The sequence below is a fragment of the Neoarthrinium moseri genome, assembly GCF_022829205.1.
Source record: "Neoarthrinium moseri strain CBS 164.80 chromosome Unknown scaffold1_Wmoseri_CBS_16480, whole genome shotgun sequence".
Classification (NCBI taxonomy): Eukaryota; Fungi; Ascomycota; class Sordariomycetes; order Amphisphaeriales; family Apiosporaceae; genus Neoarthrinium; species Neoarthrinium moseri.
Genome location: NW_026055115.1, coordinates 785,971 through 811,552, shown reverse-complemented (window position 1 = coordinate 811,552; position 25,582 = coordinate 785,971). Strand labels below are relative to the sequence as shown.

The 25,582-nt window shown below is 55.8% G+C and overlaps 11 protein-coding genes across 11 annotated transcripts; 6 read left to right on the top strand and 5 right to left on the bottom strand.

Moving 5' to 3' along the window:
* Positions 1-398: 398 nt before the first annotated feature.
* Positions 399-782, bottom strand: JN550_000249 (uncharacterized protein; the record flags this gene model as incomplete). The annotated part of the gene is made up of 1 exon (XM_049313801.1): positions 399-782. One exon carries the CDS (start codon positions 780-782, stop codon positions 399-401), a length of 384 nt encoding a protein of 127 aa, XP_049177538.1.
* Positions 783-3,534: 2,752 nt separating this feature from the next.
* Positions 3,535-6,338, top strand: JN550_000248 (uncharacterized protein; the record flags this gene model as incomplete). Its single annotated transcript, XM_049313790.1, has 4 exons — positions 3,535-4,254; positions 4,313-4,512; positions 4,575-5,473; positions 5,527-6,338. The coding sequence occupies 4 exons, from the start codon at positions 3,535-3,537 to the stop codon at positions 6,336-6,338; spliced, it is 2,631 nt and encodes an 876-aa protein (XP_049177537.1).
* A 1,490-nt stretch (positions 6,339-7,828) lies between these two features.
* Positions 7,829-9,053, bottom strand: JN550_000247 (uncharacterized protein; the record flags this gene model as incomplete). Its single annotated transcript, XM_049313778.1, has 4 exons — positions 7,829-8,104; positions 8,181-8,696; positions 8,804-8,931; positions 9,011-9,053. The coding sequence occupies 4 exons, from the start codon at positions 9,051-9,053 to the stop codon at positions 7,829-7,831; spliced, it is 963 nt and encodes a 320-aa protein (XP_049177536.1).
* Positions 9,054-9,848: 795 nt separating this feature from the next.
* Positions 9,849-11,042, top strand: JN550_000246 (uncharacterized protein; the record flags this gene model as incomplete). The annotated part of the gene is made up of 4 exons (XM_049313767.1): positions 9,849-9,860; positions 9,928-9,964; positions 10,271-10,860; positions 10,917-11,042. The coding sequence occupies 4 exons, from the start codon at positions 9,849-9,851 to the stop codon at positions 11,040-11,042; spliced, it is 765 nt and encodes a 254-aa protein (XP_049177535.1).
* A 1,521-nt stretch (positions 11,043-12,563) lies between these two features.
* Positions 12,564-14,050, top strand: JN550_000245 (uncharacterized protein; the record flags this gene model as incomplete). The annotated part of the gene is made up of 4 exons (XM_049313756.1): positions 12,564-12,615; positions 12,870-13,328; positions 13,397-13,898; positions 14,014-14,050. 4 exons carry the CDS (start codon positions 12,564-12,566, stop codon positions 14,048-14,050), a joined length of 1,050 nt encoding a protein of 349 aa, XP_049177534.1.
* Positions 14,051-15,414: 1,364 nt separating this feature from the next.
* JN550_000244 (uncharacterized protein) lies at positions 15,415-18,930 on the bottom strand (the record flags this gene model as incomplete). The annotated part of the gene is made up of 4 exons (XM_049313745.1): positions 15,415-17,609; positions 17,676-18,565; positions 18,622-18,753; positions 18,887-18,930. The coding sequence occupies 4 exons, from the start codon at positions 18,928-18,930 to the stop codon at positions 15,415-15,417; spliced, it is 3,261 nt and encodes a 1,086-aa protein (XP_049177533.1).
* A 1,087-nt stretch (positions 18,931-20,017) lies between these two features.
* On the top strand, positions 20,018-20,906 carry JN550_000243 (uncharacterized protein; the record flags this gene model as incomplete). The annotated part of the gene is made up of 2 exons (XM_049313734.1): positions 20,018-20,392; positions 20,466-20,906. 2 exons carry the CDS (start codon positions 20,018-20,020, stop codon positions 20,904-20,906), a joined length of 816 nt encoding a protein of 271 aa, XP_049177532.1.
* Positions 20,907-21,332: 426 nt separating this feature from the next.
* JN550_000242 (uncharacterized protein) lies at positions 21,333-21,850 on the bottom strand (the record flags this gene model as incomplete). Its single annotated transcript, XM_049313723.1, has 2 exons — positions 21,333-21,479; positions 21,542-21,850. 2 exons carry the CDS (start codon positions 21,848-21,850, stop codon positions 21,333-21,335), a joined length of 456 nt encoding a protein of 151 aa, XP_049177531.1.
* Positions 21,851-22,197: 347 nt separating this feature from the next.
* JN550_000241 (uncharacterized protein) lies at positions 22,198-22,933 on the top strand (the record flags this gene model as incomplete). Its single annotated transcript, XM_049313712.1, has 5 exons — positions 22,198-22,240; positions 22,293-22,354; positions 22,475-22,621; positions 22,719-22,865; positions 22,922-22,933. 5 exons carry the CDS (start codon positions 22,198-22,200, stop codon positions 22,931-22,933), a joined length of 411 nt encoding a protein of 136 aa, XP_049177530.1.
* Positions 22,934-23,086: 153 nt separating this feature from the next.
* JN550_000240 (uncharacterized protein) lies at positions 23,087-23,737 on the bottom strand (the record flags this gene model as incomplete). The annotated part of the gene is made up of 4 exons (XM_049313701.1): positions 23,087-23,217; positions 23,266-23,342; positions 23,400-23,491; positions 23,561-23,737. 4 exons carry the CDS (start codon positions 23,735-23,737, stop codon positions 23,087-23,089), a joined length of 477 nt encoding a protein of 158 aa, XP_049177529.1.
* Positions 23,738-24,710: 973 nt separating this feature from the next.
* JN550_000239 (uncharacterized protein) lies at positions 24,711-25,166 on the top strand (the record flags this gene model as incomplete). Its single annotated transcript, XM_049313690.1, has 2 exons — positions 24,711-24,758; positions 24,840-25,166. The coding sequence occupies 2 exons, from the start codon at positions 24,711-24,713 to the stop codon at positions 25,164-25,166; spliced, it is 375 nt and encodes a 124-aa protein (XP_049177528.1).
* Between the last annotated feature and the right edge of the window lie 416 nt (positions 25,167-25,582).

Sequence of the window (25,582 nt, the reverse complement as noted above, 5' to 3'; positions counted from 1 at the left end):
TGGAAATGTGATATCTCTCCATTCCCAGGCAGCTCATTCTGGCGACTTTCTCTTCGCGTTTTGGCGTCTTATACATGCGCCTTAGGTGCAGATATAACCAACCACAGTACAAACCCGGAAGCGTGACGCCATGGCCCCTATATTTTAAATCCTGCATATAATTATTGCAGGTTAACTCGCGCGGACTACAGGTACTCGTCGGATATATCACATATACACCGACCTGGAAGTGTTGTCATATCAGCGAATATGTTTCTGCCAACGACCGGCTGCGATATCTTCCTCGGTGAAACCTTCTCCACATGCCGTCTTCATCTTAAGTCCTCAGATACTAGCAATTTATTAGTACTAGGTACTTACCAGTAAATAGGTTCCACAAGACTTACCGAATCCAAAGTCTAGCTTCCGATCTGGAGAGTAACAGCTGCAGCTGGGATCTTCTCGGGTATGAACCTGAGCCACAGGGGTGCGTCGCTCTCTGCTCCTATTCCATCATCGCCCTCCGGACGGCAGGTTAGAACGAGTACAGGGTCATCTACTAAGGTCTGTGCGTCGAGTAGGAGGATGGGGTTTCCAGCGACCTTGACTCTTCGGCGATGGAGTGAGTACCAATGCGGCTGCCACACTTCGATTGTGGCGAGCCAGTTGGCTTCGTCGAGTGGCGACAGCTGGAAGTGATCAGGCTGAGGACTATCCTCGGGGTTGTTGCAGATATACAGAATATTCTTAACTTTCTCCTCGGGAATTGGGCAGATCTGGTAGACTTGGATTCTCTCCAGCATCCTGATCGGAGGGATTGAGAACCAAGCCAAGGGGTTCGGACTGGCCGGGAACAGGCGGCCGAAACGAGCGTGATTAAGTATGAAGGATACAATAATGGATCAAAAACAGGACGGACGAATGAGGAATTCAGTGGTTCTGTTATTAATACTATATCACGGTGACGTCAGATCCACTCTGGCCTCGATATACATCTCCAGTGGTGGCATACAAATGTGAGTGGCGACTCGCGAAGTAAAGCAACAACCACGATCCAAGCTCTTGTGCAGGGCGTCTATACTGGCCACTGGCCAGCGCACTACGGATAAGCAGTGCGTGGCCATGCACTAAAAGGTTATGGTTGTTCAGGCATTCTGATAGTAGACATGGGAATAGCAATTCCCCCCCCCACAGAGATCGGCTCAAGTATAGTCCTACAGCTCTGAGTTTACTAAGCTGCGTCTGTGCTGACCGGGGGCCAGGCTCCCCCACTGTACGGAGATAGTGCGCAGATGTCGACAGCCTCTCAATGGCCGGCTTCGACTTTTGAGTTGCTATAGTAAGATCTCCAATCTCGTCAGGACAGCTCGACTTCAGTAGCGCCCATTGGCCACGAATGTCGCCATGCCAGAGACGCTGCAGAGGCGATTGACCGAATGAGTATGGTTTGCAGGATAAGAAGGCAGAGAAGGAGCTACCAGACTGACCAGCCGGCTGGCTCGCAGCTGCCGTTGAAACATCACGATGAGGGACAAACATCGAACCCATACTTCTGCTCTTCTGTCTCTCCACTCAGGCTGTCCATGTCTCATGAAGTGTGAGTGTGGCACAAAGGGACGGGCTGGATCATGACCGGGTGGCCATGAAAGCGGAATGAGGACGCTTGGGCGCGGCAGCTTGATTCAGGAATTGCTAAAACAAATGGAGCGGATCTGCGAAAGCTCTCCCACCATGGGCTGTCTCGGAGGCTGCCATGCTAACCGGATCTAAATACCCCAGGAAACCAAAGCGGCCTACTCGAGTCATTCCAGGAGCATGAATGCGGCAGCTCCCTGACTAAAATGCTGCTGTCTGTCTTGTCTCTCTACATACCTGCATCCTATTGCAGACTGCAGTAGTTTCTTTCTGTGACTGCATCTGCGGCGGCCTGCACCTCGGAGCCTCAACATGTTCCTCATTCCTCACCAGAGGCCGGCAGGTCGGCAGGTCGGGGGTACAAGCATTAGATTGGGCCGTGAAGATCAGGCTCTGACTTGTCGCGTCCCAACCCAACACGACTGAAAAGCTTAGCCGATCCAAACTTGATGGGTCCTCCCCGGCCCCTTTGGATCGCCATCCATGGAGAGTGATGAAATGAGAGAGCGCTGGCGTGTGAGCGCACCTACAAGGAGCAGTGTCGTGAGGGTACTACTAGTACGTACACTGGAATGGCCTGTCACTTGGGTACATAGATGCTGGGGTAGGGATTTTGAGGGAGTAAGCCACATGCCAGACGTGAGGTAGCGTGAAATGCAGTTCGTTCTGTAGCAACAGGCGCAACCTACTGGGCGAGGAGCTCACCTTTTCTAGTACGAACCATTCTTCCACAAGACACGGCGGCGGCGCCGACCACTGGCGCCCAAAGGACAGAGGCACAAGCAGAACCCAAAGGTTGTTTGGCAGTCATCATCTCGTCGCGGGAAGTCTGGGCGGACAGGTTGGAATCCTGATAGGATACAGACAGAAAGATGGATGGGTGGATGGACAGCCAGGCAGACGTACGCACATACATACATACATACATACATAACATACATGTCTACCCGACTGTGATCAATCACTCTTTCGACCCGACACGGGACGTTTACCTTTGGTGGTCTTGGTCGTCCTGTGGTATCCACCCGCAAGTGATTACCTAGAGGCCGCTCTAGTTGTAGTTGGGCAGGTACTGGATCGTCGGCGGCGGCGACGGCACCAGATTCCCCTCCATCCTGCTCTCCCCCCAGTCCTCGATCCAATCCAATCCAATCCCGCTTCGTCGACATCTGATCCACTGCTCTGGGCACTGGGCAGTGAGTGCAGTCCAGTGCGCTCGGGTTCACGGTTAGCAGCAAGCAAGCAAGCAGCAAGCATCCAAGCATCCATTGGAAGTAAGCCCAGCACGCCAGCCCGGCCGGCCTGACGTAGATGGACACAAAGAGGAACCAGCCCCAGCTATCATCATACCTCCTTCACACAACCTTCGAAACGGACGCCGCATTTACCTCGCAGAGCTAGCTACGGGTCGCCAGTCCGTTGTACATGCATCTTCTTCCGATCATGAGTTCCTGAGGCAGTCTACCACTATTCTGCCAACCCCCATCCATTTTCTGGGCCTCGTTTGGCCCTGCAATCGTCGCTCATCTGCCCTCTGCCTCTGCCTCTGCCTCTGCCTCTGCCTCTGCCTCTGGTCGTTCGTTGTTGCGTTGCGAGTCGGACCGCTGCGCCAGGTGCTGGGCCAAACCCAGCCCCGAAGCCGAGCCTCTACCGCACCGCACCACCGCTGTCCGCTTTGCCCAGCTTGGCCTTGGGCCTTGGGCCTGACTTCTAACGCGTGTCTCTGAGTCTGACGGACACAAGAGGCGCCAACAACCACCACCCCCCTCGACCATTCCGGTCAACCCTCTTCCTAGAAACCTGAACTCTGCCCGTTTTTAGTTTTGCAGATTACTACAGCACCTCGACCACACAACCTCCCTCCAGCATCAACCTTCCGCAACCCGCCCCTCGCCCATTCGATCATCGTCCCTCGCGACCATGGATCAATGGCAGGGCTACCCAGAAGCGGCCGGCGCTTCGCAGCGGAGGTACAACGGCAACGGACAGCGAGACTATGGCCAGCACCCCAGCCAGGTCCAACAGTCCCCCGGGGGTTTGAGATACGACCAGTACGGGAACCTGACCCAAAGTAGCGCATCGTCGCCCATGTCCACCCCGCAGTTGCGCGACGGCAACGGCGACGTCCCCATGGCCGACGCCCACGATGCCTACGGCGCCATGAAGTACCCCATGCGCCCCCATCACCAGACTCAGCTCTCTGGCGGCCGTCCTGCCGCTATGAACCTGCACTCGTCAGAGCCCTCGGCCGCCGCCCAGCGCTACTCGCCCATGGAGGTCCTCTCCCCAACCTCGCCCTACCCGCCCAAGTCGGCCGGCGGCCAGTTCTCGCCTCATCGACAGTCGCCCACCCGAGCCGGTAGCGATTACGCCTCGAGCCCCTACTACAACAGCAGGCAAGGCTCGCAACTGCCGCCTCTCGCCTCTTATCAGGACGGTCATCAATCGTCGACTGTGTCCGCACTCGACGGCGCCGTTAACGACCCCAAGTCGCCCAGACGCGGGTACCAGCCGGCCGGACCGCCGGAGCTGCGACCTGTGCCGGAGTTCAAGAAGGTCAGAGGCGTCAATGACCTGAGGCCCAAGGTCAACAACCAACCGGCTTTTCGCAGGGCTGACCCGGAGGGAGGCTTCATCAGCGTAGGTCCGCTCCTAATCTGCGGAAGAAACCCCGCCAGTAGCTGACTGTATCTCGTAGCCCCTCAAAGCTCTTACCACGCAACTACCAGCAACATATCGCATCTGCAACCCCAGTTTCAAATACGAATCGTCTCGCAACCCACGCCGCGTGCTCACCAAGCCGAGCAAGGGAGTCAAGAACGATGGATACGATAATGAAGACAGCGACTACATTTTATACGTAAACGATATCTTGGGCTCGGAAGAGGCAGGACACAAGTATGAGCGAGGCCCGCCCATCAAGCTGAACTGGACAATCCCGCTAACTCATCTGCGCGTAGGAACCGTTACCTGATCCTCGACGTGCTAGGCCAGGGTACTTTTGGACAGGTCGTCAAGTGTCAGAACTTGAAGACCCAGGAGGTTGTGGCCGTCAAGGTCATCAAGAACAGGACGGCGTACTTCAACCAGAGCATGATGGAGGTCTCGGTTCTTGACCTGCTCAACACCAAGCTGGACAAGAACGACGATCATCACTTGCTGCGGCTCAAGGACACCTTCATTCACCGACAGCATCTCTGCTTGGTCTTTGAACTATTAAGCGTCAACCTTTACGAGCTTATCAAGCAGAACCAGTTCCGCGGGCTTAGCACAACTTTGGTTAGGGTCTTCGCCCAGCAGCTGCTTAATGGGCTTGCCTTGTTGAACAAAGCCCGCCTCATTCATTGCGATCTGAAGCCAGAAAACATCCTGCTGAAGAACCTGGAGAGCCCGATCATCAAAATTATTGATTTTGGCTCGGCATGTGATGAGAGACAGACCGTTTACACCTATATTCAGTCCAGGTTTTACAGATCTCCCGAGGTCCTGCTCGGTCTCCCCTACTCATCCGCAATCGACATGTGGTCGCTCGGCTGTATCGTAGTCGAGCTGTTCCTCGGATTGCCCTTGTTCCCTGGATCTTCGGAGTACAACCAGGTCTCGCGAATCGTCGAGATGCTCGGCAACCCTCCGAACTGGATGATTGAGGTCGGTAAGCAGGCCGGTGACTTTTTCGAGAAGCGCCAGGATGAGTTTGGTCGCAAAACGTATCATCTCAAGAGTATGGAGCAGTACTCTAGAGAGCGCGGTACCAAGGAACAACCAAGCAAGAAGTACTTCCAAGCCAACACGCTCCCGGAGATCATCAAGTCTTACCCAATGCCGCGGAAGAACATGAAGCAGAGTGAAATCGACAGAGGTATGTCCGAAGCACTGTGCGTTAATGTCCAATAGCTAATCGCAGTTCTACAGAGATGAATAATCGAATCGCTTTCATCGATTTTGTCAGGGGCTTGCTGACGATCAGCCCTCTGGAGAGATGGTCGCCTCAGCAGGCCAAACTCCACCCCTTTATCACCCAGCAGAAGTTCACTGGTCCATTTGTACCGCCGATGAACTTGAAGGCCAGCTCTCTGAACCGGACGCCAGCTCCCGGGACCCAGCAGCAGCAGCAAGCGGCTGAACTTAGCAAGCAAAGGGCGCAAGCAGCACAAGCCCAGGCTCAGGCCGCGGCGCAGGGAGCTTACTCCATGCAACAAAGTCCAGGATATCCCCAGTCACCCCACGGACAGCCCTCCATGTATCCTAACAACATGTATTCGCCTGGGGGCTCTCACGTTGGTGCACCACCTGCCTACGGCACACCCCAACAAGGGGGTTACGGCCAGATGGTCATGGGCCAACAACCCGCCCAAATGCCCGCCGCCAACTACGCAGGTGTGCCGGCGCAACCCAACCTGTACCAGCAGGCTACCGTCCGAGCTGGCCGGCAGCGTGCCTCGACCATGGATCAGCAGCAGAATGGAATTCCGGCTACCATCCAGAGGGTTGCCAGCCACCTTGACCCGAACCAACCCATCCGGCTTCAGCCCAGCCCGGCATACTACCCACCGCCTGCCGATGGCATGGGCATACCCGACCCCGGTGCGGGTAGAGTAGCCGGGAGGAGAGACAGCAGGGCACAGCGCGGTGGCGCCAGAGGCAACCGCGACTTTATCCGCAACCTGGAGGAGCGAACACTCGAGGAGGGATTCATGGGAAGCGGTCAGAGTCCTTGGCATTGAAGAGATGTCTACATGCACCACCGCCCAACCCCTACCGACTCCAGTGCTTCCCTGTTTCGGCACGAGGAGAGAAAGACTCATTCATGGTCCTAATCTTGGTATGATTTTGGACAGACTTCGGCACCAACCAGACTGGGCAAACCTGCAAATACGAGTTGGGACCCATATTCTTGTCTACAATATGCACCCCGTTTTACCTTTGACGGACTAGCGACGAAATTTGGAGCCCACTCCAGCTTGGCCTAATGGAACACTGCGGCAGGATGGGCTTATGGGCGTTTGGCTGGTACGACGCGAAAGCGCCCATGAGGATTTCCTTCCCCTCCTGTAGGCTAAGCGCACAGAGCGATCCAGCCCCATATGTTCCACGACAAAAATGACAAACGGCAAGGAGGATCGGACCTGTTTACAGCAGTACCACCTCGAAATGCACAGCCGGATGTGCAAATACATGATGGCAGCTTCCCGCTTCTGACATCGCGAAGATTGAACCTCGTTTCACCTAGCCCCGCGAAGACCTGGTTATGACTGCATAAGTACGGTCGATTATGGTTTTTGCACAGGGCTGACGCGCTTTTTTCGATATTTTGACTTTTTTCAACAAGGCTTGGCTGGCAGGTCGGCTGGCAGTATGGCGGCGAGGTTTAGCTCCTACTTGTCATTTGCTGGGTACTTTTGATTCCCCTCCAAAGTGACGACGGACATACCGGGGCATGAGGACGGCGGTGGTAGGCAAAGGGCAGGTCATCGGAGGGTGCATCTCAGGGCGAACGCGGTGGAGGTTTTCTGTACCGTTTTCAAGGGCTATGAAGGACTAGGCTACAAGGAGGAGGAGTAGGAGGAGGAGGCGGCCGGGTCGACTTGTTACTATAACTGCCCATGCGTAATAGACCTGTGTGGGATAGGAGCTGCTTGAGCATGGGCGGTGGTGTCAGATTGGGGGGAAATAGGAAAGCGACACCTACGCCCTAGACCAGGAATAATACACTGGCGATAAACTCCCTTGACCGGAAGGTTTCGACTATCAACGTGAACCGTGGCGAATCTGATGCTATGCATGCACTGCCACGTTGACATGGAACAATACAATGTGAAAAATGCACCGTGAATATATATATATATATATTTACGGGATACTCAAGCAGCCAGATCACGAATTTGCAATACATAAGGTGCTCACGGAGATGTGGCTTAATGCGCATATGGCGAAATAGCAGCTGTATGCAAATTTATTCCTTTTGCAAATGGCTTTGGCCGGCCGCCTCAAAGGCGCGGCCATCCAACCATGATCATACAAAGCCCGGCGTATATACTGCGCCGTACGGGGGAGATCGATGCTTCTTTCATGTCTCCATTTCCCCCCTTTCTGCAAAAAATCAATACCGAGTAAACGCCATGCTCCTTGCTTTGCAACCCCGCCGAACACACACGAAAACCCCGAGACTCTAGTAGCTGTCGCCCGCCGAGCTGTAGCCGTACGCTGCGCGCTCCTACCGGGCGGCGTTGCGACCGCCGCCACCGCGGCTCTGGAAGCCCCGGCCCCTGCGGTTGTTGCCGCCGGCAACCAGGGAGTCGCTGTACAGGCCGCTGCCGCCGCCGCCGAAGCCCGCGTCGGCCGTCTCCATGGGCTCGCCGAAACCGTTGGAGCCGTCGACGATGACCGTGTTGCCGCCTGGCCGCGTCTCCTGGAGGCGCTGGGCCCGAGGTCCCGTGGGCGGGCTGTAGCCGCCGGGTTTGTGGTATACGTGGAGGAGGCGCCCGTCGGCCTGCGAGGGAGCATTTTGGTCAGTACAAAAGATCGACAGTACCACAGGATCTGGGGATGGCAGGGCGTGCGCTTACGGTCTGGTTGTTGAATGTCTCAATGACCCTGTCGGCGCCCTCCTTGCTCTCAAACACGACCTCGGCAATAACGAGGGGGTGCGTCTTGATCAGGCGGCAGCTGCTGACGATGCCGCCGATGGGCGTCACGGCGCTCTCGATATCGGCCGCCGTGGTGCCCGGGGCAAAGTTCTGGGCTATGACGGCGAAGGGTCCGGCCAGGCCGCGGATGGTGAGGCCTCGCGCGGGCGGAGCCTGCGCGATGTTCATCTGGGCGGTCGAGGCGCGCGACACGGCGCTGGCCAGCTTGGCGGCGCGATTGTTGCCGCGGCCATTGCCGGCGCCGGCGGGGGCCTGCTTGACGGCGGGCTTCTGACCGGGCGCATGGATGCGCGCCGCCAGCGAGTTGGGCTTGGGCTGCTGCTGCTGCCTCTGGCTTTGGGCGCGCAGGTTCGGTGTCGACCTCGAGTTGTGCAGGTCGTGGGTCCACTCGCGGTTGATGTCGCCGGGTGGTATGCGGGCGGCGGAGGATCCTCGCTGCTGGGGGAGGAAGGAGAGTTAGAGCGATCTGTTCAGTCTTTCGTCCTGGGCGCAGGCCGTGGATAGTGCACGCGTGCGGCGGGCAGCGCATCAGATATATATACCTTGGTGACTCCGACTCTGCTGGCTAGGGAGCTGCCGAGGGAGGGCTTGCCGGGGGCGCTGGAGCGGCGGTTGTCCTTGGTGCCGAAGATCTTGGCCGCCAGTGCCTCGTTGTGCTTGCGCTCTCGGCCTGAGGTGTGGGTTAGGATGTGGCTCGATAAGGGAAACCTGGATACAGGGGACGGGATGCCAATGAGTGAGAGACGTACCGGCATTGATGATCTTCTCGAAGTCGGTGGCGATCTTGGCCATGGTGTCTAGCTGTCTACCTGTCGTCTGCCTCGGCGGAGCTTGGTTGGGCTTTCGGAGGAGAGTGAGATGGCAGCTCGGTCGCCGGGGCAAAAGCAACAAGTCCAGAGGTCGGAGATGTCGGCGAGAGCGGTTTGAGTTGGGCTCACTCGAGGACAGGACGAACAAAACCAAAGGCCTAGTTAGGGCGGTCAGGGTCGGTAGTCGAGCGCGAGAGGTGCGTAAGTGCGCAAGTAACGTGGGTGCGAGACGAGGCTGAGAGAATGCGGACTGGCAGACTGGCAGACTGGCAGACTGGGGGTCGGACCTTTAGGCGAATCTGAAGTCGGAGGAATCTGTTAAAGTCGGCGGCGCGCGCGACGCAGGGGGGAGCCAAGGGGATGCAGTAGGGATGCAGTAGCGTGGAGCGTGGAAAAGGCGCGTCTTTTCCGTTCTCCCCACCCCAGGTGTGGCTGATATTCTGAGTAGTTGATAACTCGGTCTTAAGCTGTGGCTGGGCAGGCTGGGCAGGCTGGGCAGGCTGGGCTGAGCTGGAGCCCAAAAAATGAAGACCTTGTGGCCTCAGGCCGCTAGGGTCACCCGGAAAAAGTCTCCACTTCTCTGTCCTCCATTGGGCCAATCGCCGTTAGGGCCTCGAATTAGCAGGGAAGGCCGCAGCCCACACAAACCCGAACATTCACCAGGGAAAATTGCGTTTTCGGGTGGGCTATTTTTCGACGCCTCAGAATTTCCATTCTCACCACCCAACTAACCAACACAGCAACCACCATCACGAGTTACGCCCAGTAGACCGTCAAGATGGGTCGCGTGGTAAGTACCCGGTCACCGACACCCTCTCGAGTCCTGCCCGACGCGATGCTGACGCTCCTCCCTCCAGATTCGTAACCAGAGAAAGGGTCAGGGTGGTATCTTCAGTAAGTCGACCACAAACGCACCCTCCATCCAGCATGTCCCAGTTCCAGCCCAGCACCAGCACCAGCACCAGCAGAAACAACACCCGATCCTGGATTCCCGGCTCGGTCCCCCGGCCTCGACTTGGTGAGACCTGAAGGCGTGCCTGTCTGTCTATCTGTCGATCTGTGGGAGAGCGACCGGGAAGGGGGATTGGGCTGGGGCTTTATCCATCATCGACCATCATTGAATCTTGGGGGACGAGAGAAGGAGAGAGAGAGGGACATCGCGGCAGATGATGGCACAGAGATACTAATCGTCCTCCCCAGCCTCCAACTCCCACTTGCGAAAGGCCCCGGCCAAGTTCCGATCCCTCGACTACGCCGAGCGTCATGGTTACGTCCGCGGTATCGTGAAGGACATCGTCCACGACCCCGGTCGTGGCGCTCCCCTCGCCAAGGTCGCCTTCCGATCCCAGTACAAGTTCAAGCAGGTCGTCGAGACCTTCATCGCCAACGAGGGCATGTACACCGGCCAGTTCGTCTACGCCGGCAAGAACGCCGCTCTGACCGTCGGTAACGTCCTGCCCCTGGGCTCCATGCCCGAGGGTACCGTCGTCTCCAACGTCGAGGGCAAGGTCGGTGACCGTGGCACCCTGGGCCGCACCTCCGGCAACTACATCACCATCGTCGGCCACAACCCCGACGAGGGCAAGACCCGCATCAAGCTCCCCTCCGGTGCCAAGAAGGTCGTCTCCAGCAGCGCCCGTGGCATGATCGGAATCGTCGCCGGTGGTGGCAGAACCGACAAGCCCCTCCTCAAGGCCTCGCGTGCCAAGCACAAGTTCGCCGTCAAGCGCAACAGCTGGCCCAAGACTCGTGGTGTTGCCATGAACCCCGTCGATCACCCTCACGGTGGTGTACGTTTTGCTCTTGCCCCCCACCCCAGACACCGGATGCTGACAGGCGCGCACAGGGTAACCACCAACATATCGGTAAGGCCTCGACCATCTCGAGGTACGCTGCACAGGGTCAAAAGGCGGGTCTCATTGCTGCGAGAAGAACTGGTCTGCTGCGTGGTACTCAGAAGACGAAGGAGTAAGGGTAATTCTCCAGGGCATGCACATTTGGTGGTTCCATATCACAGTGGGTTCGGAGTTGCTTCGTTACTTCTTTGCATCTGTAGGTACAGGTTTGAGCTAGTCATGAGAAAAAGGCTCAATGGAAGTACCCGGTCAAGACACACATTTCTTCTGACGTTATGATGATATGCGGGCTCCACGTGTGTGTGTGTATATCTGTGTGTGGCATGAGTGATGCATGATTTTTCGGCAACGAACAGCTTGACAAGGAGGAGAGGGTATAGTGGGATGAAGGAACTGCGTCTAGTCCCGGTCCCAGTCCCAGTCCCAGTTCCAGTTCATGAGTTCGACTAGGCGGTTGGACAATGTTGATACGGCGGCCATCGTCGTCACCGAGGTAGTGATAACTGCACGTGGTCAGAGGTACGATCCGCGAGCCGACAAACACCGGAGTGGAACAGTATACGGTTCGATGTGCATGGTCTTTCCTGCTGGACGACGTGGTCCGTTGTTCAAGACTCATGATTCAAGCCTACGATCCTCCAGCTATACAAAACTCAATCCTCGCCCATCACCTTTGCATACTAACTGGACTGACCGACCCGGCTGCGTTGAATGGTGTGGGAACTGTGAAAGCATCGGGTCAAAGTGGGTGCTTACCCCTTGCCTGCAAACGTCCTTCGATGAGCCAGAGACGAATCAAGTACGCTCGGTCACAGCCCGGAATACTGGAGGGCATCAAGTTCCACATAAGCGTCTTTCAATCATCTTGTGCAACCTGATACAAGCTGCGCGAAAGTGAGTCTACTAGGGAGAAAGAGAAGGAAGGAGAAAGAGTCCACCAAGGCCACTCATGGCCTGAGTATACATCTTTTGCGCAGCCACTGTGCTCGGCTTGCCTTGGACAACTAGGCTGACAGACGTAGTTGGTAGGTACTGGACCCGGATTGGCGATTGCCAGGCTGTTACGGGTCCGTCATGCCGTGGGATGGGCTTTTCAGAGGTTCGTGTGACAATCACCAGACTTGGGAGAAATGGTGTGATCCGATGGGCTGGATGTATGTTTTGACTTTTTGACGTAATTCCAAGCCAATGAATGACTGATTGGACTGAGATCCCGAGACAAAAAGGCGAGAGCAATCCTCAGACAGAGCAAGCTCTCTGAACAAGACACCGGACAGCGACAACCCGAGACCTAAGAAAGCAGGAAGAATGACTCCATGATGGCCACAGCATCCATCGTCGTCGCAATGCCGAATGCCACGGCTCGGAGGACCCTGGAGGCCCTGGGGGCCGTGGCGGCCATCCCACGCCAGCTCAAGTGCCGCCATTCGTTTTCTTCCTATGCGCGCTGTTTCGGGGGCGGCCCCACCACCAGCACCACCAGCGCCAACAGCACCAACAGCAGCAAATCCAGGTCCTACCCCACCATCCTCTTCCCTCAGAAATTATCCCCCGTCTCACCCCGCCATCCCAGCTTGTTATACACAACCAAGACCGCATCCCTCCTCAGCCCTCCCTTCTCCAGATCACAGTCCACCATGGCCGCCACCAAGGAATACGCTCTCGTCTGCCTCGAGAACCCTCTGCTTGGTACGTATTGTCCGCCTGAATCGCCAGCGCCCGTCAATTGCCACGGCATCTCGCCCGGTATTGCCCCTCCTGATGAGGATGAGGGGCATACTGCGGTCTAAGGGTCCTCCCCCCTATAAGACCAAACGCCAAACCCTGTTGACAACACAGGCCTTTGCGTAGGAGATATGGCCTACATCTTTTGCAGCCTCTTTCCTGAGACCCTTGCTCGTGTTCACTCGTATCCCAGTTCAGCTGCTAACCCTCCCGACCAGACATCCAGGCAGTCGGCGACAAGGCCCTGCTCGACAAGTATGGCCTCAAGGACAACGACGCCATCCTGGCCGAGGAGAAGCACATCCCCATCTACGAGGACCTGCTGAGCAACTACGACGCCAAGCTCATCGCCGGAGGCGCCGCCCAGAACACGGCCCGTGGTGCCCAGTACATCCTGCCCCCCAACAGCGTCGTCTACTTCGGCGGTGTCGGCGACGACAAGTACGCCGCCACCCTGCGCGACGCCGTCAAGCAGGTCGGCCTCCGCGTCGAGTACCGTGTCGACCCCAAGATCCCCACCGGACGCTGCGGTGTCGTCATCACCGGGCACAACCGAAGCCTGGTCACCGATCTGGGCGCCGCCAACCACTACGACCTCGAGCACTTGAAGAGGGACGACATCTGGAAGCTGGTCCAGGGCGCCGAGTACTTCTACGTCGGAGGATACCACTTCACCGGTACGTTTCCGCTGTTCTCCTTCACGGTACCCAGACTTTCACCGTGCTAACCCCTAGCCTGCCTGCAGTATGCCCCCAGGCTATCCAGACCCTCGGCGAGGAGGCCGCCGCCGCCAACAAGGCCTTCATTGTCAACGTGTCGGCGCCCTTCATCGCCGAGTTCTTCAAGGACCCGCTCGACGCCTCCTCCAAGTACTGGGACTACGTCATCTGCAACGAGACCGAGGCCGCCTCCTACGCCAAGTCGCACGCCCTGCCCTACGCCGAGACTGACGTCGCCGCCATCGCCAAGCACCTGGCCAACCTGCCCAAGGAGAACTCCAAGCGCGCCCGTGTCGCCGTCATCACCCAGGGCACCGAGCCCACAATCGTCGCCCAGCAGGGCAGCGACGACGTCAAGCAGTTCCCCGTCCACGCCATTGCCAAGGAGCAGATCAACGACACCAACGGCGCCGGTGACGCTTTCGCCGGTGGCTTCGTCGCCGGCCTGGTCCAGGGCAAGTCTCTGGAGGAGTCCGTGGATATGGGCCAGTGGCTGGCACGTCTGAGCATCCAGGAGTTGGGCCCTTCGTAAGTTTTCCCTCCCATTTCCCTGCCACTTACGGGAATTGTGCTTTCTCGTCTCCCCTGTACCACCGGATCGAACCGTCGAGGAAGCATACAGCATACTAACAAACTCGACCAGATACCCCTTCCCCAAGCAGACCTACGCCAAGGCATAGAGGGCCAAAATGGCCCAAAGCCACATGAGCCGTATGCTGGACGAACAGCCATCGGTCGAGTGCGGCCTGCCCAGGGATGAGGCGGAGGACGTACTACTGGATCCTCGATAGAGATAATGAGGGCCGGTCATGGCATTATGCAGGTGCAGGTGCAAACAAAAGATCCAACTTTGTCGTTTCTCAACATAGCGCAAAGGGTGCATTTCTAGTTACTGGTTTTCCCCCCAGGCATGGCGTTCAACAGAAGGGGAAAACGGGTTTCAACAACAAGGGCATTCATATACCGGGACCCTTCCTGTCCGGTCCGGTCCGGTCTGTTTATTGGTTTACTTCAACGGATGAGCAAACTCATGTAGAATTGAGAATTGAGAATTGAGAATCGAGAATCACGAACGACATGTGTGTCACACATATATTACTGGCTTTCAAAGTCGAATAGGAGCATGTACACACGAGAATTCCTGTTTCAGAGCTGCAGCGAAGCTTTTATTGCCTGAGAAGTAATGACTGTCTTGTGCAATCGTACGTCACAATGCCGCAGCCATCCGCTCACGGCAGTGCCTCGCTGGCACTATTTGCTCCGGTAGACGTCTAGGAGACCAGCTGGTAGGTCACCCAATCTGCCTGGGCCAGTCCATGCCATGCCATGCCATGCCCCGGAGCCTGGCAGACCACCGACGATTTCCTAAGGCACATGCGCCAGCTCCTCAAACGAGGACGAAACACGACTGCAAGTAGCCAGCGGGATCAGAAACGCCAGTGGCAGATTCGGTCCTCGGGGGAAATGAAACTTGTGTTCTAGACGGCTCGTACACAGGCTGTGTGTATCGACGAGACGTCGCAACGTGAAAAACAAAAAGGGGGTGGTCATCGCATTCCCCTTGGATGACCCTGACTTGTACGCAAGAGTCCACTGTGAAAGGAAGCAAGGGTGTGTGAGGCGAGCGCGCAGAACGGGGCAGCCCGACGGAGAGAACGAAAAAAACTGTGACCCGTGCTCGTTAGACAAGGTTTCCAAGGTTTCCATGGTGGTTGCAGGAGGGTAGACACATACCATGCAGTAATATGACTTGCTTGAGCATTCCGGACAGGGTTCCACTTTAAGGGCAATATTGAGGTGCCATGTGTTGCAGCGACAGCTTCGCCAGGTGGGTGGATGGCCTCCTTTGATCCAAAGGGGCAGAATGTGCTACAGACTAGAGTTCAAGGCTGAGTACTGACATCTGTCTGCTACGGGGCAAGGGGAAATCCATCGCCTGTGTGCATCTCTGTCGACAAGGCGAGGGGTAAGGGGCTCTGAGCTTTGGATATAAGACAACACAAAAGCGCATGTGCCCAGAAAAGTGCACAGGCGAATCGCCGGCTCACTGCTGACGAGACCGGGTACTGGGATTCTCTGCGTACGCCGACTCGAGGATGGCTCGGTCGTAGTTGGTGGCGAGCGACTGTCCCGCGCCGAGCTCCTTCAGCTTGTTGCGGAAGTGCGTCGGGTCATCTCTGTTGTTCACGTCGCCGCTTCGACCAAACGGCGTGGTTGCATTGAAGAAGTTCCCGTTGCAGGCAACCGTACCTCGTGGGCCGTCAGTTATCGCCGGCGTGCTGCTCCAGAGGCTGCCGGGGTTGGAGAAGGCCAGAGACGTGTCATTGCCAGGGAAGGCTGCGACCTGCTGGGCGAACAAACCCGTGCTGCCCTCTGGCGAGCTGTTCCACCTATCTTGTCCGAGGCCTTGACTACCGGGACGGTTGAAGCCGTGCCCGGTGCTGAGAGGGCTGATTGTACTTGCTTGGGCTTGAGCACCTCCTCTGGCACCGTTGGTCCCGCCAAGAAGGGGTGATTGGTTGACGCCACTGCCAAAGCCTCGATCGAGCTGGAGACTCGTTAAGCCTTGAGTAATGGCGTCCTTGTTCTGAGCTCCAAAATCGCGGGAACCTCTGAGGTCGGCGGATGAGGAGGAGATGGATGCTCTGGATGGATGACCGTGAACAGAGCGTCTTGAGTTGCCCTGATCCGGCGACACTGGCTGCCGGTACCCAAAGCTGGGCGACACTACGTTGCCACTTGCACCTGGACCGTACTGCGCGTACAATGCGGACTTGAGATTATCAAGCGCGGAATTACGCTGGTCGGATGAGTAGCTTGGGCTGCTCGGGTTAGGGCGCTGCGCGCCTGGGTTAACGACCGGTCCCTGGGCGGTGCGAGCTTCCTGCTGATTGCCGTACATTGGAAAATTACCGACATTTGGAGTGTAGGGACCAGTGGGGTGTGTATCCTGGCCTGGTGAACGGCCATATACAGATCCTCCAAGCTGTCCTTGAACGGTTCGCGGTACATCGTGACCGTGTCCACTAGTGTGATCAGTTCCGGGATCGTTGGGCGCAGGGCTGTAGAAGTAGTTCCAGGGGAGACTTGGGAGGGCCTTTGCATTAGATTGGGCCCACGAAGCGCTCGCTGCCAACTTCTGAGCGCCCGGGGTGGGGACCAAGTTGGCAAAAATGTCGTTTGCTGCAGATGAATCCAGGCCGTAGGTTGTGTCGATATGCGCCTTGCTCGATCGGGGTCGGGTATTCTCGTCTTCATCGTCATCATCGATGAGCTTGTTCACCATGTCGGCCATGGCACTATCGGCACCAAACTCCTCATCCAAAGCGCCACCGCCATTATCCTTCGGTTGCCATGCGGCACTTGTGGCAGTTGGCTCGACGTCTGGTCGTCGCCCCTCTGGTCCCAGCTGAAACGATGACACGCTGACATTTTGTCCGCGGTGTGCAGACGAAGCGGCCTGGTTGGGTGCAAAAGCACTTCCTTCGACTGAGTCCTCGACCATTGCGGGAGCTTTGAGCGCGCTGATTTTCAGTCTTCCAAGCATCCGCGTGACGCTGATATCATCAAACCGATTTTCGCCGGCTCCGTCCTGGGGATACACCCAAGCAACAGCTCCGTCGCCCTTTGTCGTGATGGTCAGAGGGGATTTGCCGCTGCCGGCTAGGTAGATACCGCAGCAGAGGATGTCCCGAATGCGCCAGATGTTCTCAGTGTGAGAACCGCAGTCAAGTCCCAGGGCCTCTTTCCGCAACTTTACAGATTTGCGGCACTTGGGCGGGTTCAAGCCTGGAACAATCTGGACATCAAAGAAAAGTGGCAATTTGCGATCCAAGAGGGGCCTGAGACCAAGCGCCTTTCTATCTTCAGGTAGAAGATATTTTGATTCAACAAGGTCCTCGTTCGAGATCGCGAGGGGCAACAGTAAAGTCAATACATCCGCGAGAAGGCCGTGAAGCTCCCAAACGTAAGGCTCAAGCCACTCTTGAAACCGAACCAGATATGCTCTGGAGGCATAGATCCAGGCAAAGTAGATGCGAGTGAGAGGAAGCAGTCGTGCCAGGGTTGGAGACAGTTCGTTTGTGCTCATGTCACTTTGCTGTTCGTCGCCGGCAAATTTGGCGGCTTCGTCTTCGAGGACCGACTTGACAGTCCGGAACAACACCACAGCAACACGTACTTTGAAAACCAATAAATGATTGCACGACCGAGATCCCTCTATCGTCCAGGTCGAGATATCTGTGTGATCCAGTCAGTGTGCGCGTTCTGCACGAAGAATAACAAGGACAAGCCTCCGACACCTACCTTTGACTTTATCGAATGCAACATCACATGCCGCAATATTCAGAAGCAGCATCTTGAGAGCAAATTCTTCGCTCCCTTCCGTCTTGAGGCACACTTGCCAACGGTGCAACACCTCCTTCTCGAGCTCTTCGCGAGCCGAGAATTGTGCGCCTTGGTAATAATGAGCATGCAGCTTCAGGAGCCATGTGGTCAGGGGCTCAAAGGCATCTCTGGCGGCTGCGTTCTTTGCGTTTGATCGAGAGCCCGGCTGGTTATCAAGAAGACTCTTGTATGCCCTCTCGAGATTCCCGGCCCCGAGTTTATGGGGCTTCGCGACAGAGATAGATCGCAGGAAATAGTAAATGATTTCTAGATGATTTGCCGAAGGCTGATACAGGACGGCAGTCTGATGGTGGGATGCACCATCATCAGGATCTAGTTCGTGGGCTAGGCCATAGTAGGTCAATGCGATCTCAAAGCTGGCCTTTGGGGGCTTGTCCGACGCTTGACAGCGGTATCGAGCCAGGTCTCCAAGGCGAACAAGGGTCAAGTAGCAAGAACCCAGCAGCTTTGTCCGCAGCGCGGCTGGTGGAGCTTGTTCTTGTTGAGGGATCTGCGGTGATTGAATGTCTAGCCCGCGAGCAGCCTGTTGTAGCTCTGGGATCCAAAACTGAGCCGAGAGTCGCTGTATGTATCCACGATAGAAGTCCTGGGCGGTCTTGAGAAAGTCGCGGTACAACTTGTCGACTTTGCGCTTCAGAACTACCTGGTTCTGGGAGTTGACGCGTGATACAATCTGCCGATACTCCCCATTAAAGGAGACGTGTGCCTGCCAGAGGGTACCTTCAACATCCTTCTCGTGAGCATACTCGAAGTCACAAAAAGTGACTGCCATGCTAGCCAGGCGAAGTCTACGGGGTGTTAATACAGATACGCAGTGTGACCGCGTGTATGCAGTGAGGCTTACTCTTTCATGAGGTTCTCGATCTGCTCGAGGCTCGCCGTAAGATTGACATTCTTGCTGCGTTGAGCATCGCCCAGACTTGCTTTCAAATCTTTGACCCTCTGCAAGATAGCCTTGTGTATTTTGCGAGCCTTGCTGCACAAAAATATAAGTCAGTAAAGGCCCTGCACGGCACTTGGTGTACCATAGGTCACAATGGCCACATCCGAGGCGTCTCTGATTTATTCACAATGCCGATCCAAGCGCGACTGCAGTTCACCTCACTTACTCCAAGCTTGCCCTGGCTACCTCTCGAGCATTCGGTTGCTCCATGATGAGGAGCAGCGGGCGGTGCGCCGCACTATGCGCGGAAGAGCTGGCCGGTGAGACGAGCTCGGTTGCTTAGTATATAGAGCCAATTCGGTTGTTTGTTCTTTCTAGCGTCTGGGCGGGATGGCAGCTAGACTGCTGGCTTTCCGAGAAAGCTCACAGCCGTCGCCGACCCTCACATAAAACCGTCGTAGGTGTGAGGGTTGAACCGAATTCCATAGCTCGGGAAGCAGGCCTTGTTCTGTGGTCGGGGCAGGCGGGCCTTTGCGCAAGTTGGAGCAACAAGAGCTGAGTCGGCGCAAGACGGCGAAAACATTGGCGACGGCGGGGGGGACAAAGGGGAGGCGGCGAGAGAGGGAGAGAAGAGGATTATGCGCTGTGGGAAGGCGGTGCGAGGCGACGTCGTTAAGCGGGTGGACAACGAGGTCGGCGATGGTCTGCGGGAGGGGAGTCGAATGACTGCACGCGGCAAGGGTCTTTCTCCATGATAAAGAGCCCTGGAGCCATGCCCATTCCAACCCGACTGACGTTGGGGGACGAAAGGCTGCGTGGGCTGTGGGGCGCGGGCACCCGGGAGGCCCCTGCGCCGCACCACCGACGCGCTCTCCCCGCTAGCAGGAGCCTTTCCGCTTGGGTCTAGCCACTATTCGAGCCTCGTCCGTGCTGAACTTTAGGGGTCCAACCAGCCAACGCCCACTAAACCGGCCCCTGTCCATGCTCAGATCTCGGAGACTTTGGCGACTTGAGCCCACGCCCACGCCCATGGAGGGGTGTTTGATTCCCTTGACCGCCTTGTAGAACGGGTTTAACTCTGTGATGGCTCTATAGCACCAACGGTCAGCCTTCTCAGGTTATCTTTTAAACAAACGGTTCAATAGCATCTGCAACGCCTCTTCAGTTCAACTTCTCGTTCGATTTGAAGTCCAAGGCCTCGTCACTGACATTGGAAATCCCCTCCAGTCTCTAATCTTATTCATAGTCACGACTGTACCTCACCCCGCGTCGCCTGATCATCAGCTTCAGAACAAGGACTGTTGGGCAATTTTGGTCTCAATGTAATTGCCCCCCTTTTAGAACTTAAGTCCTTGAGATGAAGCGCTCACGCGAGCCTGAGCAAGAAGCACCCACAACCGACTCAGCAGCCACATACGGTGATGAGACGGGCAGTACAGCCTCTGCGCCACCGCCAGCAGTAGATCTTCCCGCTCCAAAGATCACCGGGCTGGATGAGTCCGCCATAGATGATACGCCTTCACCCATTGCAATGAGATGCTCGCTGCCGGGCCACAAGGAGCCACTGTCTTTCAGGTCGTACGCCGAGTATGAGGCACACTACAACAAGGCCCATACAAACCGTTGCAACGAATGCAGGAAGAACTTCCCATCGGAGCATATTCTAAATGTTCACATTGAGGAATGCCATGATGCTTTTGCGGCTGTGCTGAGGGAGAAGGGCGAACACACAGTGAGTTTCGGGTTCTCTGCACCCTTCATGCTTTGTTACTTTACTATGCAAGGCATCGCTGACAGTGTGCCAGTACTCCTGCTTTGTTGAGGGATGTGACCGCAAATGCGGCACACCGCAGAAGCGGCGTATGCACCTCATAGACAAGCACATGTACCCAAAGCACTACTTCTTTGCGGTTTCGAAGGAGGGGATCGATGGCAGAAGTTCACTTCTCCTGGAAGGCGGTCACCATCGCCGACGGTCTTCCGCAAGCCAGGCTGGTGGGTCATATGCAGGAGCGCGCAGACATAGTCTTCGTCAGCCAGACACAGCGCAGGCCAGTCTAGAGGAGCGAGGACACCCATCAAAGCAGAGCCCTGAGGAAGAAGCACCTCACGATACGCCAGGCAACAAGGAGAGCGTTGACACCGAGATGGCTGATTTGGCGAGTGCTATGTCCTCTCTTCAATTTGTGCCCACAAGTGTCCGTTTCGGCCGAGGCAGGGGTAGAGCTGGGTTCTCCAGAACGTGACCTACGAGTCTTGAGCCTGGGGTTCCTGGGATAGGGCCAACAAGAAGAGCTCATGTTCGTGACCCACAGGATGGGATGATGAGAAATGATGGGATGACGACAAGAATACGGCCTGCAAGGAGAGAACATGAAGTGTCGAGTAAGGTCGTCGTAGCATTCGATCTGCGGCGCCAAACTCCAGTAGCACAAATATACCAAATCTTGTGGGAAACAGTGGGAAATATGGGACATGTCTGTCGTGCAATTGCACTTGCTGGAGAGCTTCTTCTGGCTCCTGGTATCATTTTCCAACGTTCTACGAAGGGACCAATGATCCTCATCGACACCTTAAAAACGACTGCTGTCATACAAACGCCGTGTAACCGCAAACGCCTATACCATGCATGACTCTCATGATTTATGTACCCAAAAACAACAGGCAAGCGCTCAGTCGCTTGAAGCACAGCCTCTACACCCACAGCTGACGCACTGCACATCTTGCGAATCATCTTTCAACTGCGCTTTCGGCACTCGGCAAACACATGTCGAGTTGAAGTTGGTCTCCTTCGTCTGTACGCATCTCAAGCAACACAACTGATGAATAAAAGTTAGCATAAGCCTTATACGTCTCGGATGTAAAGACTTGTACAACAAACCTTCTCGTAACCCTGTTTCTTCCACTTGGCGATGAGCATGGCGTCGGCATAGCCGTTCTTGAGTAGCCACTCGTACAGCTGCTTGCTGATGGCCTCCTTCTCGTAGTACAACTCGTAGACGTAGCGCGAGCGCTGGTGGGCGATCTGGAAGATGGGCCACTGCGCCTGGTGCTTGGGGATGTTGGCTGTCGGCGTGTTCTGCGCATCCTTCATCTTGATGCTGAAGACCTCCAAGTCGTCCCGGATGTCGTCGAAGCCCGCCGGCGGCTTCTTAGCGCCCCGTGCTGCGTGGCCGCGTATCGCAGGCATGTTCGAGGTCCTGCAAGTTCTTTGATCGCCCGTACAGTATGATGCGAGGTCCGACCGCTCGAGGAGACGTTGCAGTCTCTTGGATTCGGGGGGGCGAGGTTGGCTCGGGGACCTGTTTGACTGCGAAATCGTAGTGGGGCAAGGCTGAGATTCTGCCACCCAGAAGTTGGAGCTTGCGCCTTGGGAAAACACGAACGCCACTTAAGATCGGCGCCGATTACTAACACGTGTGGCACACCGCGCATTGTGCCTGTGGCCGTGCACCCATTTCCCACTTGGAGATCCCGAAGCTCCAACGTCCATTGCAGCCGTACCAAGCACAACAAGACCCAGCAGAGACACTCGCCATGGCGGTGACACCGACCCAATTTGCCAAGACGACTGCGCAGTGTATGTGGCCTTCTCATGACAAGCGCAGACCAGAGCTAATCGGGGACTCCAGCGGCCAATTGGAACGATGCGAAGCGACGAGTACTCGCGGCGTACAGAGAATGGATTCGAGCTGTACGTGCCCACGATGCCGACCTACGCCGACGGCTGATCTGCTGCTCTCCAGACCCTCGGCAGATTTGAGGTCAACGAAAGACATCCAGTGATCCCTTGCTGATCAGTCGTGAAAAACAGGCGCCCGAGATCCAGACCATGTACTCCGTTCCTTTCCCGGTCTCGGTCATCCGGACACGGATGCGGGCAGAGTTTGAACGACACCGATTCGTGAACAAGCTTCCAGTCATCGATGTCCTTCTCATGCAGAACAATGCCGAATATCAGGTCAGTCACAGCTTTACGAAGCCTAGCTTGGACGTTGGGATGAGGGGAAGGATTCAGTGGTTATCGCGGGGGCTTCAAGGCAGTACTTGCCATGCAGCATTACCGGCGTGCTGACATTTGGTGCACCGAGCAGGAGATGATGAACTTCTGGAAGCAATCGACTCACGTCATGTCGTACTTCCCCGAGGAGAACTTCCGTGGACACGAAAGATTACCGAAGAACTTCATGCAAGGATTCTTGGAGGTAAGATTCACGTTATTCCGTCCTGGGCAGGGCATGTGCTGACAAAATCGCAACAGGGCCGCAATTAGAAAGGAAAGGGGTATCATTCCTTGTGTACATATCAGAACTGCAGAACCGGAAAAGAGATCCTTTTTAGACCCATCTATAATGCACCGAACGCCGTGAAAATGCCATAGCCATGCCTTTGGCATCTCCTCTTTTCTCTGATGACCGATTCCATATCAGTCGCTCTCCATACGTCCAGCCTCGGTGAACCTGTTTCTCTCAGTCCAGAACTTGTCCGCAACTACGTCACATAGATCCTCCAAATCCTTCAGGCCCTTCGCCAATGCCGCAGTAGCGGTGGTGGTATCTGCGACAGTCAGTCATCCTGCCGTAGTGCTCTATGGGCAAGTATTACCATATGTCTGGATACGAATGTTCATCTTCGCTTCCGAGGGATGCGGGATGGAGTAGGCGCAAAATTCCACATCAGGACTACCACCTCGTTAGCACACCCGGCCACAACCACCCTCCCCGTACAACACAACCTACTTCTTCATGATGATGTATCGCAGTGCGTTCCCAAGCGTGTGGCCCTCCTCGAGGAATTCAAACGACGCTGCTGTGGGTGACGAGCCGGGAAGCTGCGCAGCCATAGCATATTAGCCAGTCGCATCGCAGTACGAAAAGCCTAAGGCCTCAAGGACACTCACAATTCTGACCCGTTGCACCGTATCTTCCTCCTCTTCTCCATTGCCGCTACCACCATTCTCGGCAAATTCATCCTCTTGCATGGCGTCTCCAGTCTCTTGGTCTGGTTGCGCAGACGTAGGGACGTCCTCCATGCTGGCGTCTTCCGGCTGCTCGGTTTTCTTCGTTCGGCTGGGCATTGTAGATCTGTATGGCGGTAACGCCGGAAACTTGCGAACCTTTTTGACGAGGATTGGAGGTCTTGCGCAGATAAGTGAGGCAGAGTCGGCTTTGCTCAACGGCGTGACGGTCTATCGAGCGCTGGTCCAAAAAGTTTTGGCGGGGCGCGCAGCTGCAGATGAGCTGCGATAAAAATTCATGATAGGCTTGGACACTCGGGCGGGTTTCGCCAGCTGGTCGCCCTGTACCGCCAACTGCCGGTGATATGCCATATCCTTAATGTTCACCAAAGCGTCCACTGCAGTATAACTACCGACGGGCTGTCACCGTGAAGCTATCGGCAGTTTAGTTCCTCTAGATAAATGCATACCGCGACCTCCTTCCTTCTCCTTCTGGACTCTTATATCGCCTTTTGGTATTTAATCTCTCATTCAGCTTCGGCATCTTGGTTTGACGACTTGCTGCACTGGTGCGATTTTGCGGGTGATAAGAGGCATACTTGAGTCGCTTGTCAAGGTATCATCTACCGAGCGTAATTCTCATGACTTAGACGCCTTCGACGCATGACGGTACCAACGTGCATATCGAGCTTCACCTGAGATTATGATGTCAAAGGTAGGTACGCAGGGTCTTTAATGTGAAGTTGGCATTGCCAAGCATCCGTGGCCAATGCTTTGAACTGCTGCCGCGCGGCTACGTGCAGCATGACTCCCTCAGCCCATATGCTTAGGTATATCGCTATAACAACCCTTATTGATTTCCGTCGACACCAACAATTCGGGCTGGCGAATAGCAGACTCGCAATCACGTCACGCCTGTCACCTGAAAATTGAACAAGTGATAGGTATACACACACACTTCACGCTCCATGGCGCAACAGAGATTGAGGGGCGTCTTGACAGTGATCGACTTGACAGCCGTTTCGGCATTGAACTTTGTCAGGAATGATGCGCAGATGCACTGCCCATCGCGGGATGCGATTTTCATTGCAGGATGCCAGAGGGCTTCGGTGACGACATGATTGTCACCGGCCTCCACGACGTGAGACAAAGCTTAAAGCCTTCGACAGCGACAACGGCCTCCAGGTATTCGTGTGGTGACTGTATTACTGTGCTGTAGCAGGATGGACAGAGCCTGAATACACTGATCAGCCAGGTACACGAGATTGGACGAAAATCGTTTAGTCAAATCCCCGACGTGGCTTTGTCACTGACGGGGGAATACATCATTGGCTGCAACGAAGCAGATCCTGAGCGCTTTCGAAACATCGCTGCGCCTCTGATTGGCAACGCAGGCGTCTCAAACACTGACTATGTCAGCCGAAAGAGTCAAGATGGGTGGGCTCCCGCTTGGCCCTTGGGTGGAGCAGTAGTGCCCGGTAGCCCGGCATGCCCCCAAATCCTTTACTCGGAAACTTCAACAGAACGGGTCGCTATCCTGGGCAGCTAGGCAGCTAGGTATAGTCATTGTATTCTCCCACGAACAGCGACAACATCTACAATCTAACCCTGAACAGTAAAGCCCTCATAAGGGTATGGAAGAGGTCTGTGCCTATGCAACCTTACTGCTACCCGTGAGCTACTCCATCCATCGCCGCCTGGGCCGAGCAAGAGCATCTCGGATATATTTCGAGCAGCCAGATATGTACATGTCCTCGAAAAAAGACAGGGCGGGCAGGCGTAGATTCACATGATAATGAACCCGGTCGGCAGAAACATCCTAAGCCTCGGATCTTCAGACGAAAGAGAGAAATAAGCCAAGACGGAGTCCCGTGGCCACCAGCGTGCCCATAGGATCATGCCCCAAGACCATCAGCGCTTCAACCCAAATTGATCGAACAGAGACGCATGCTGAACCAATACTGC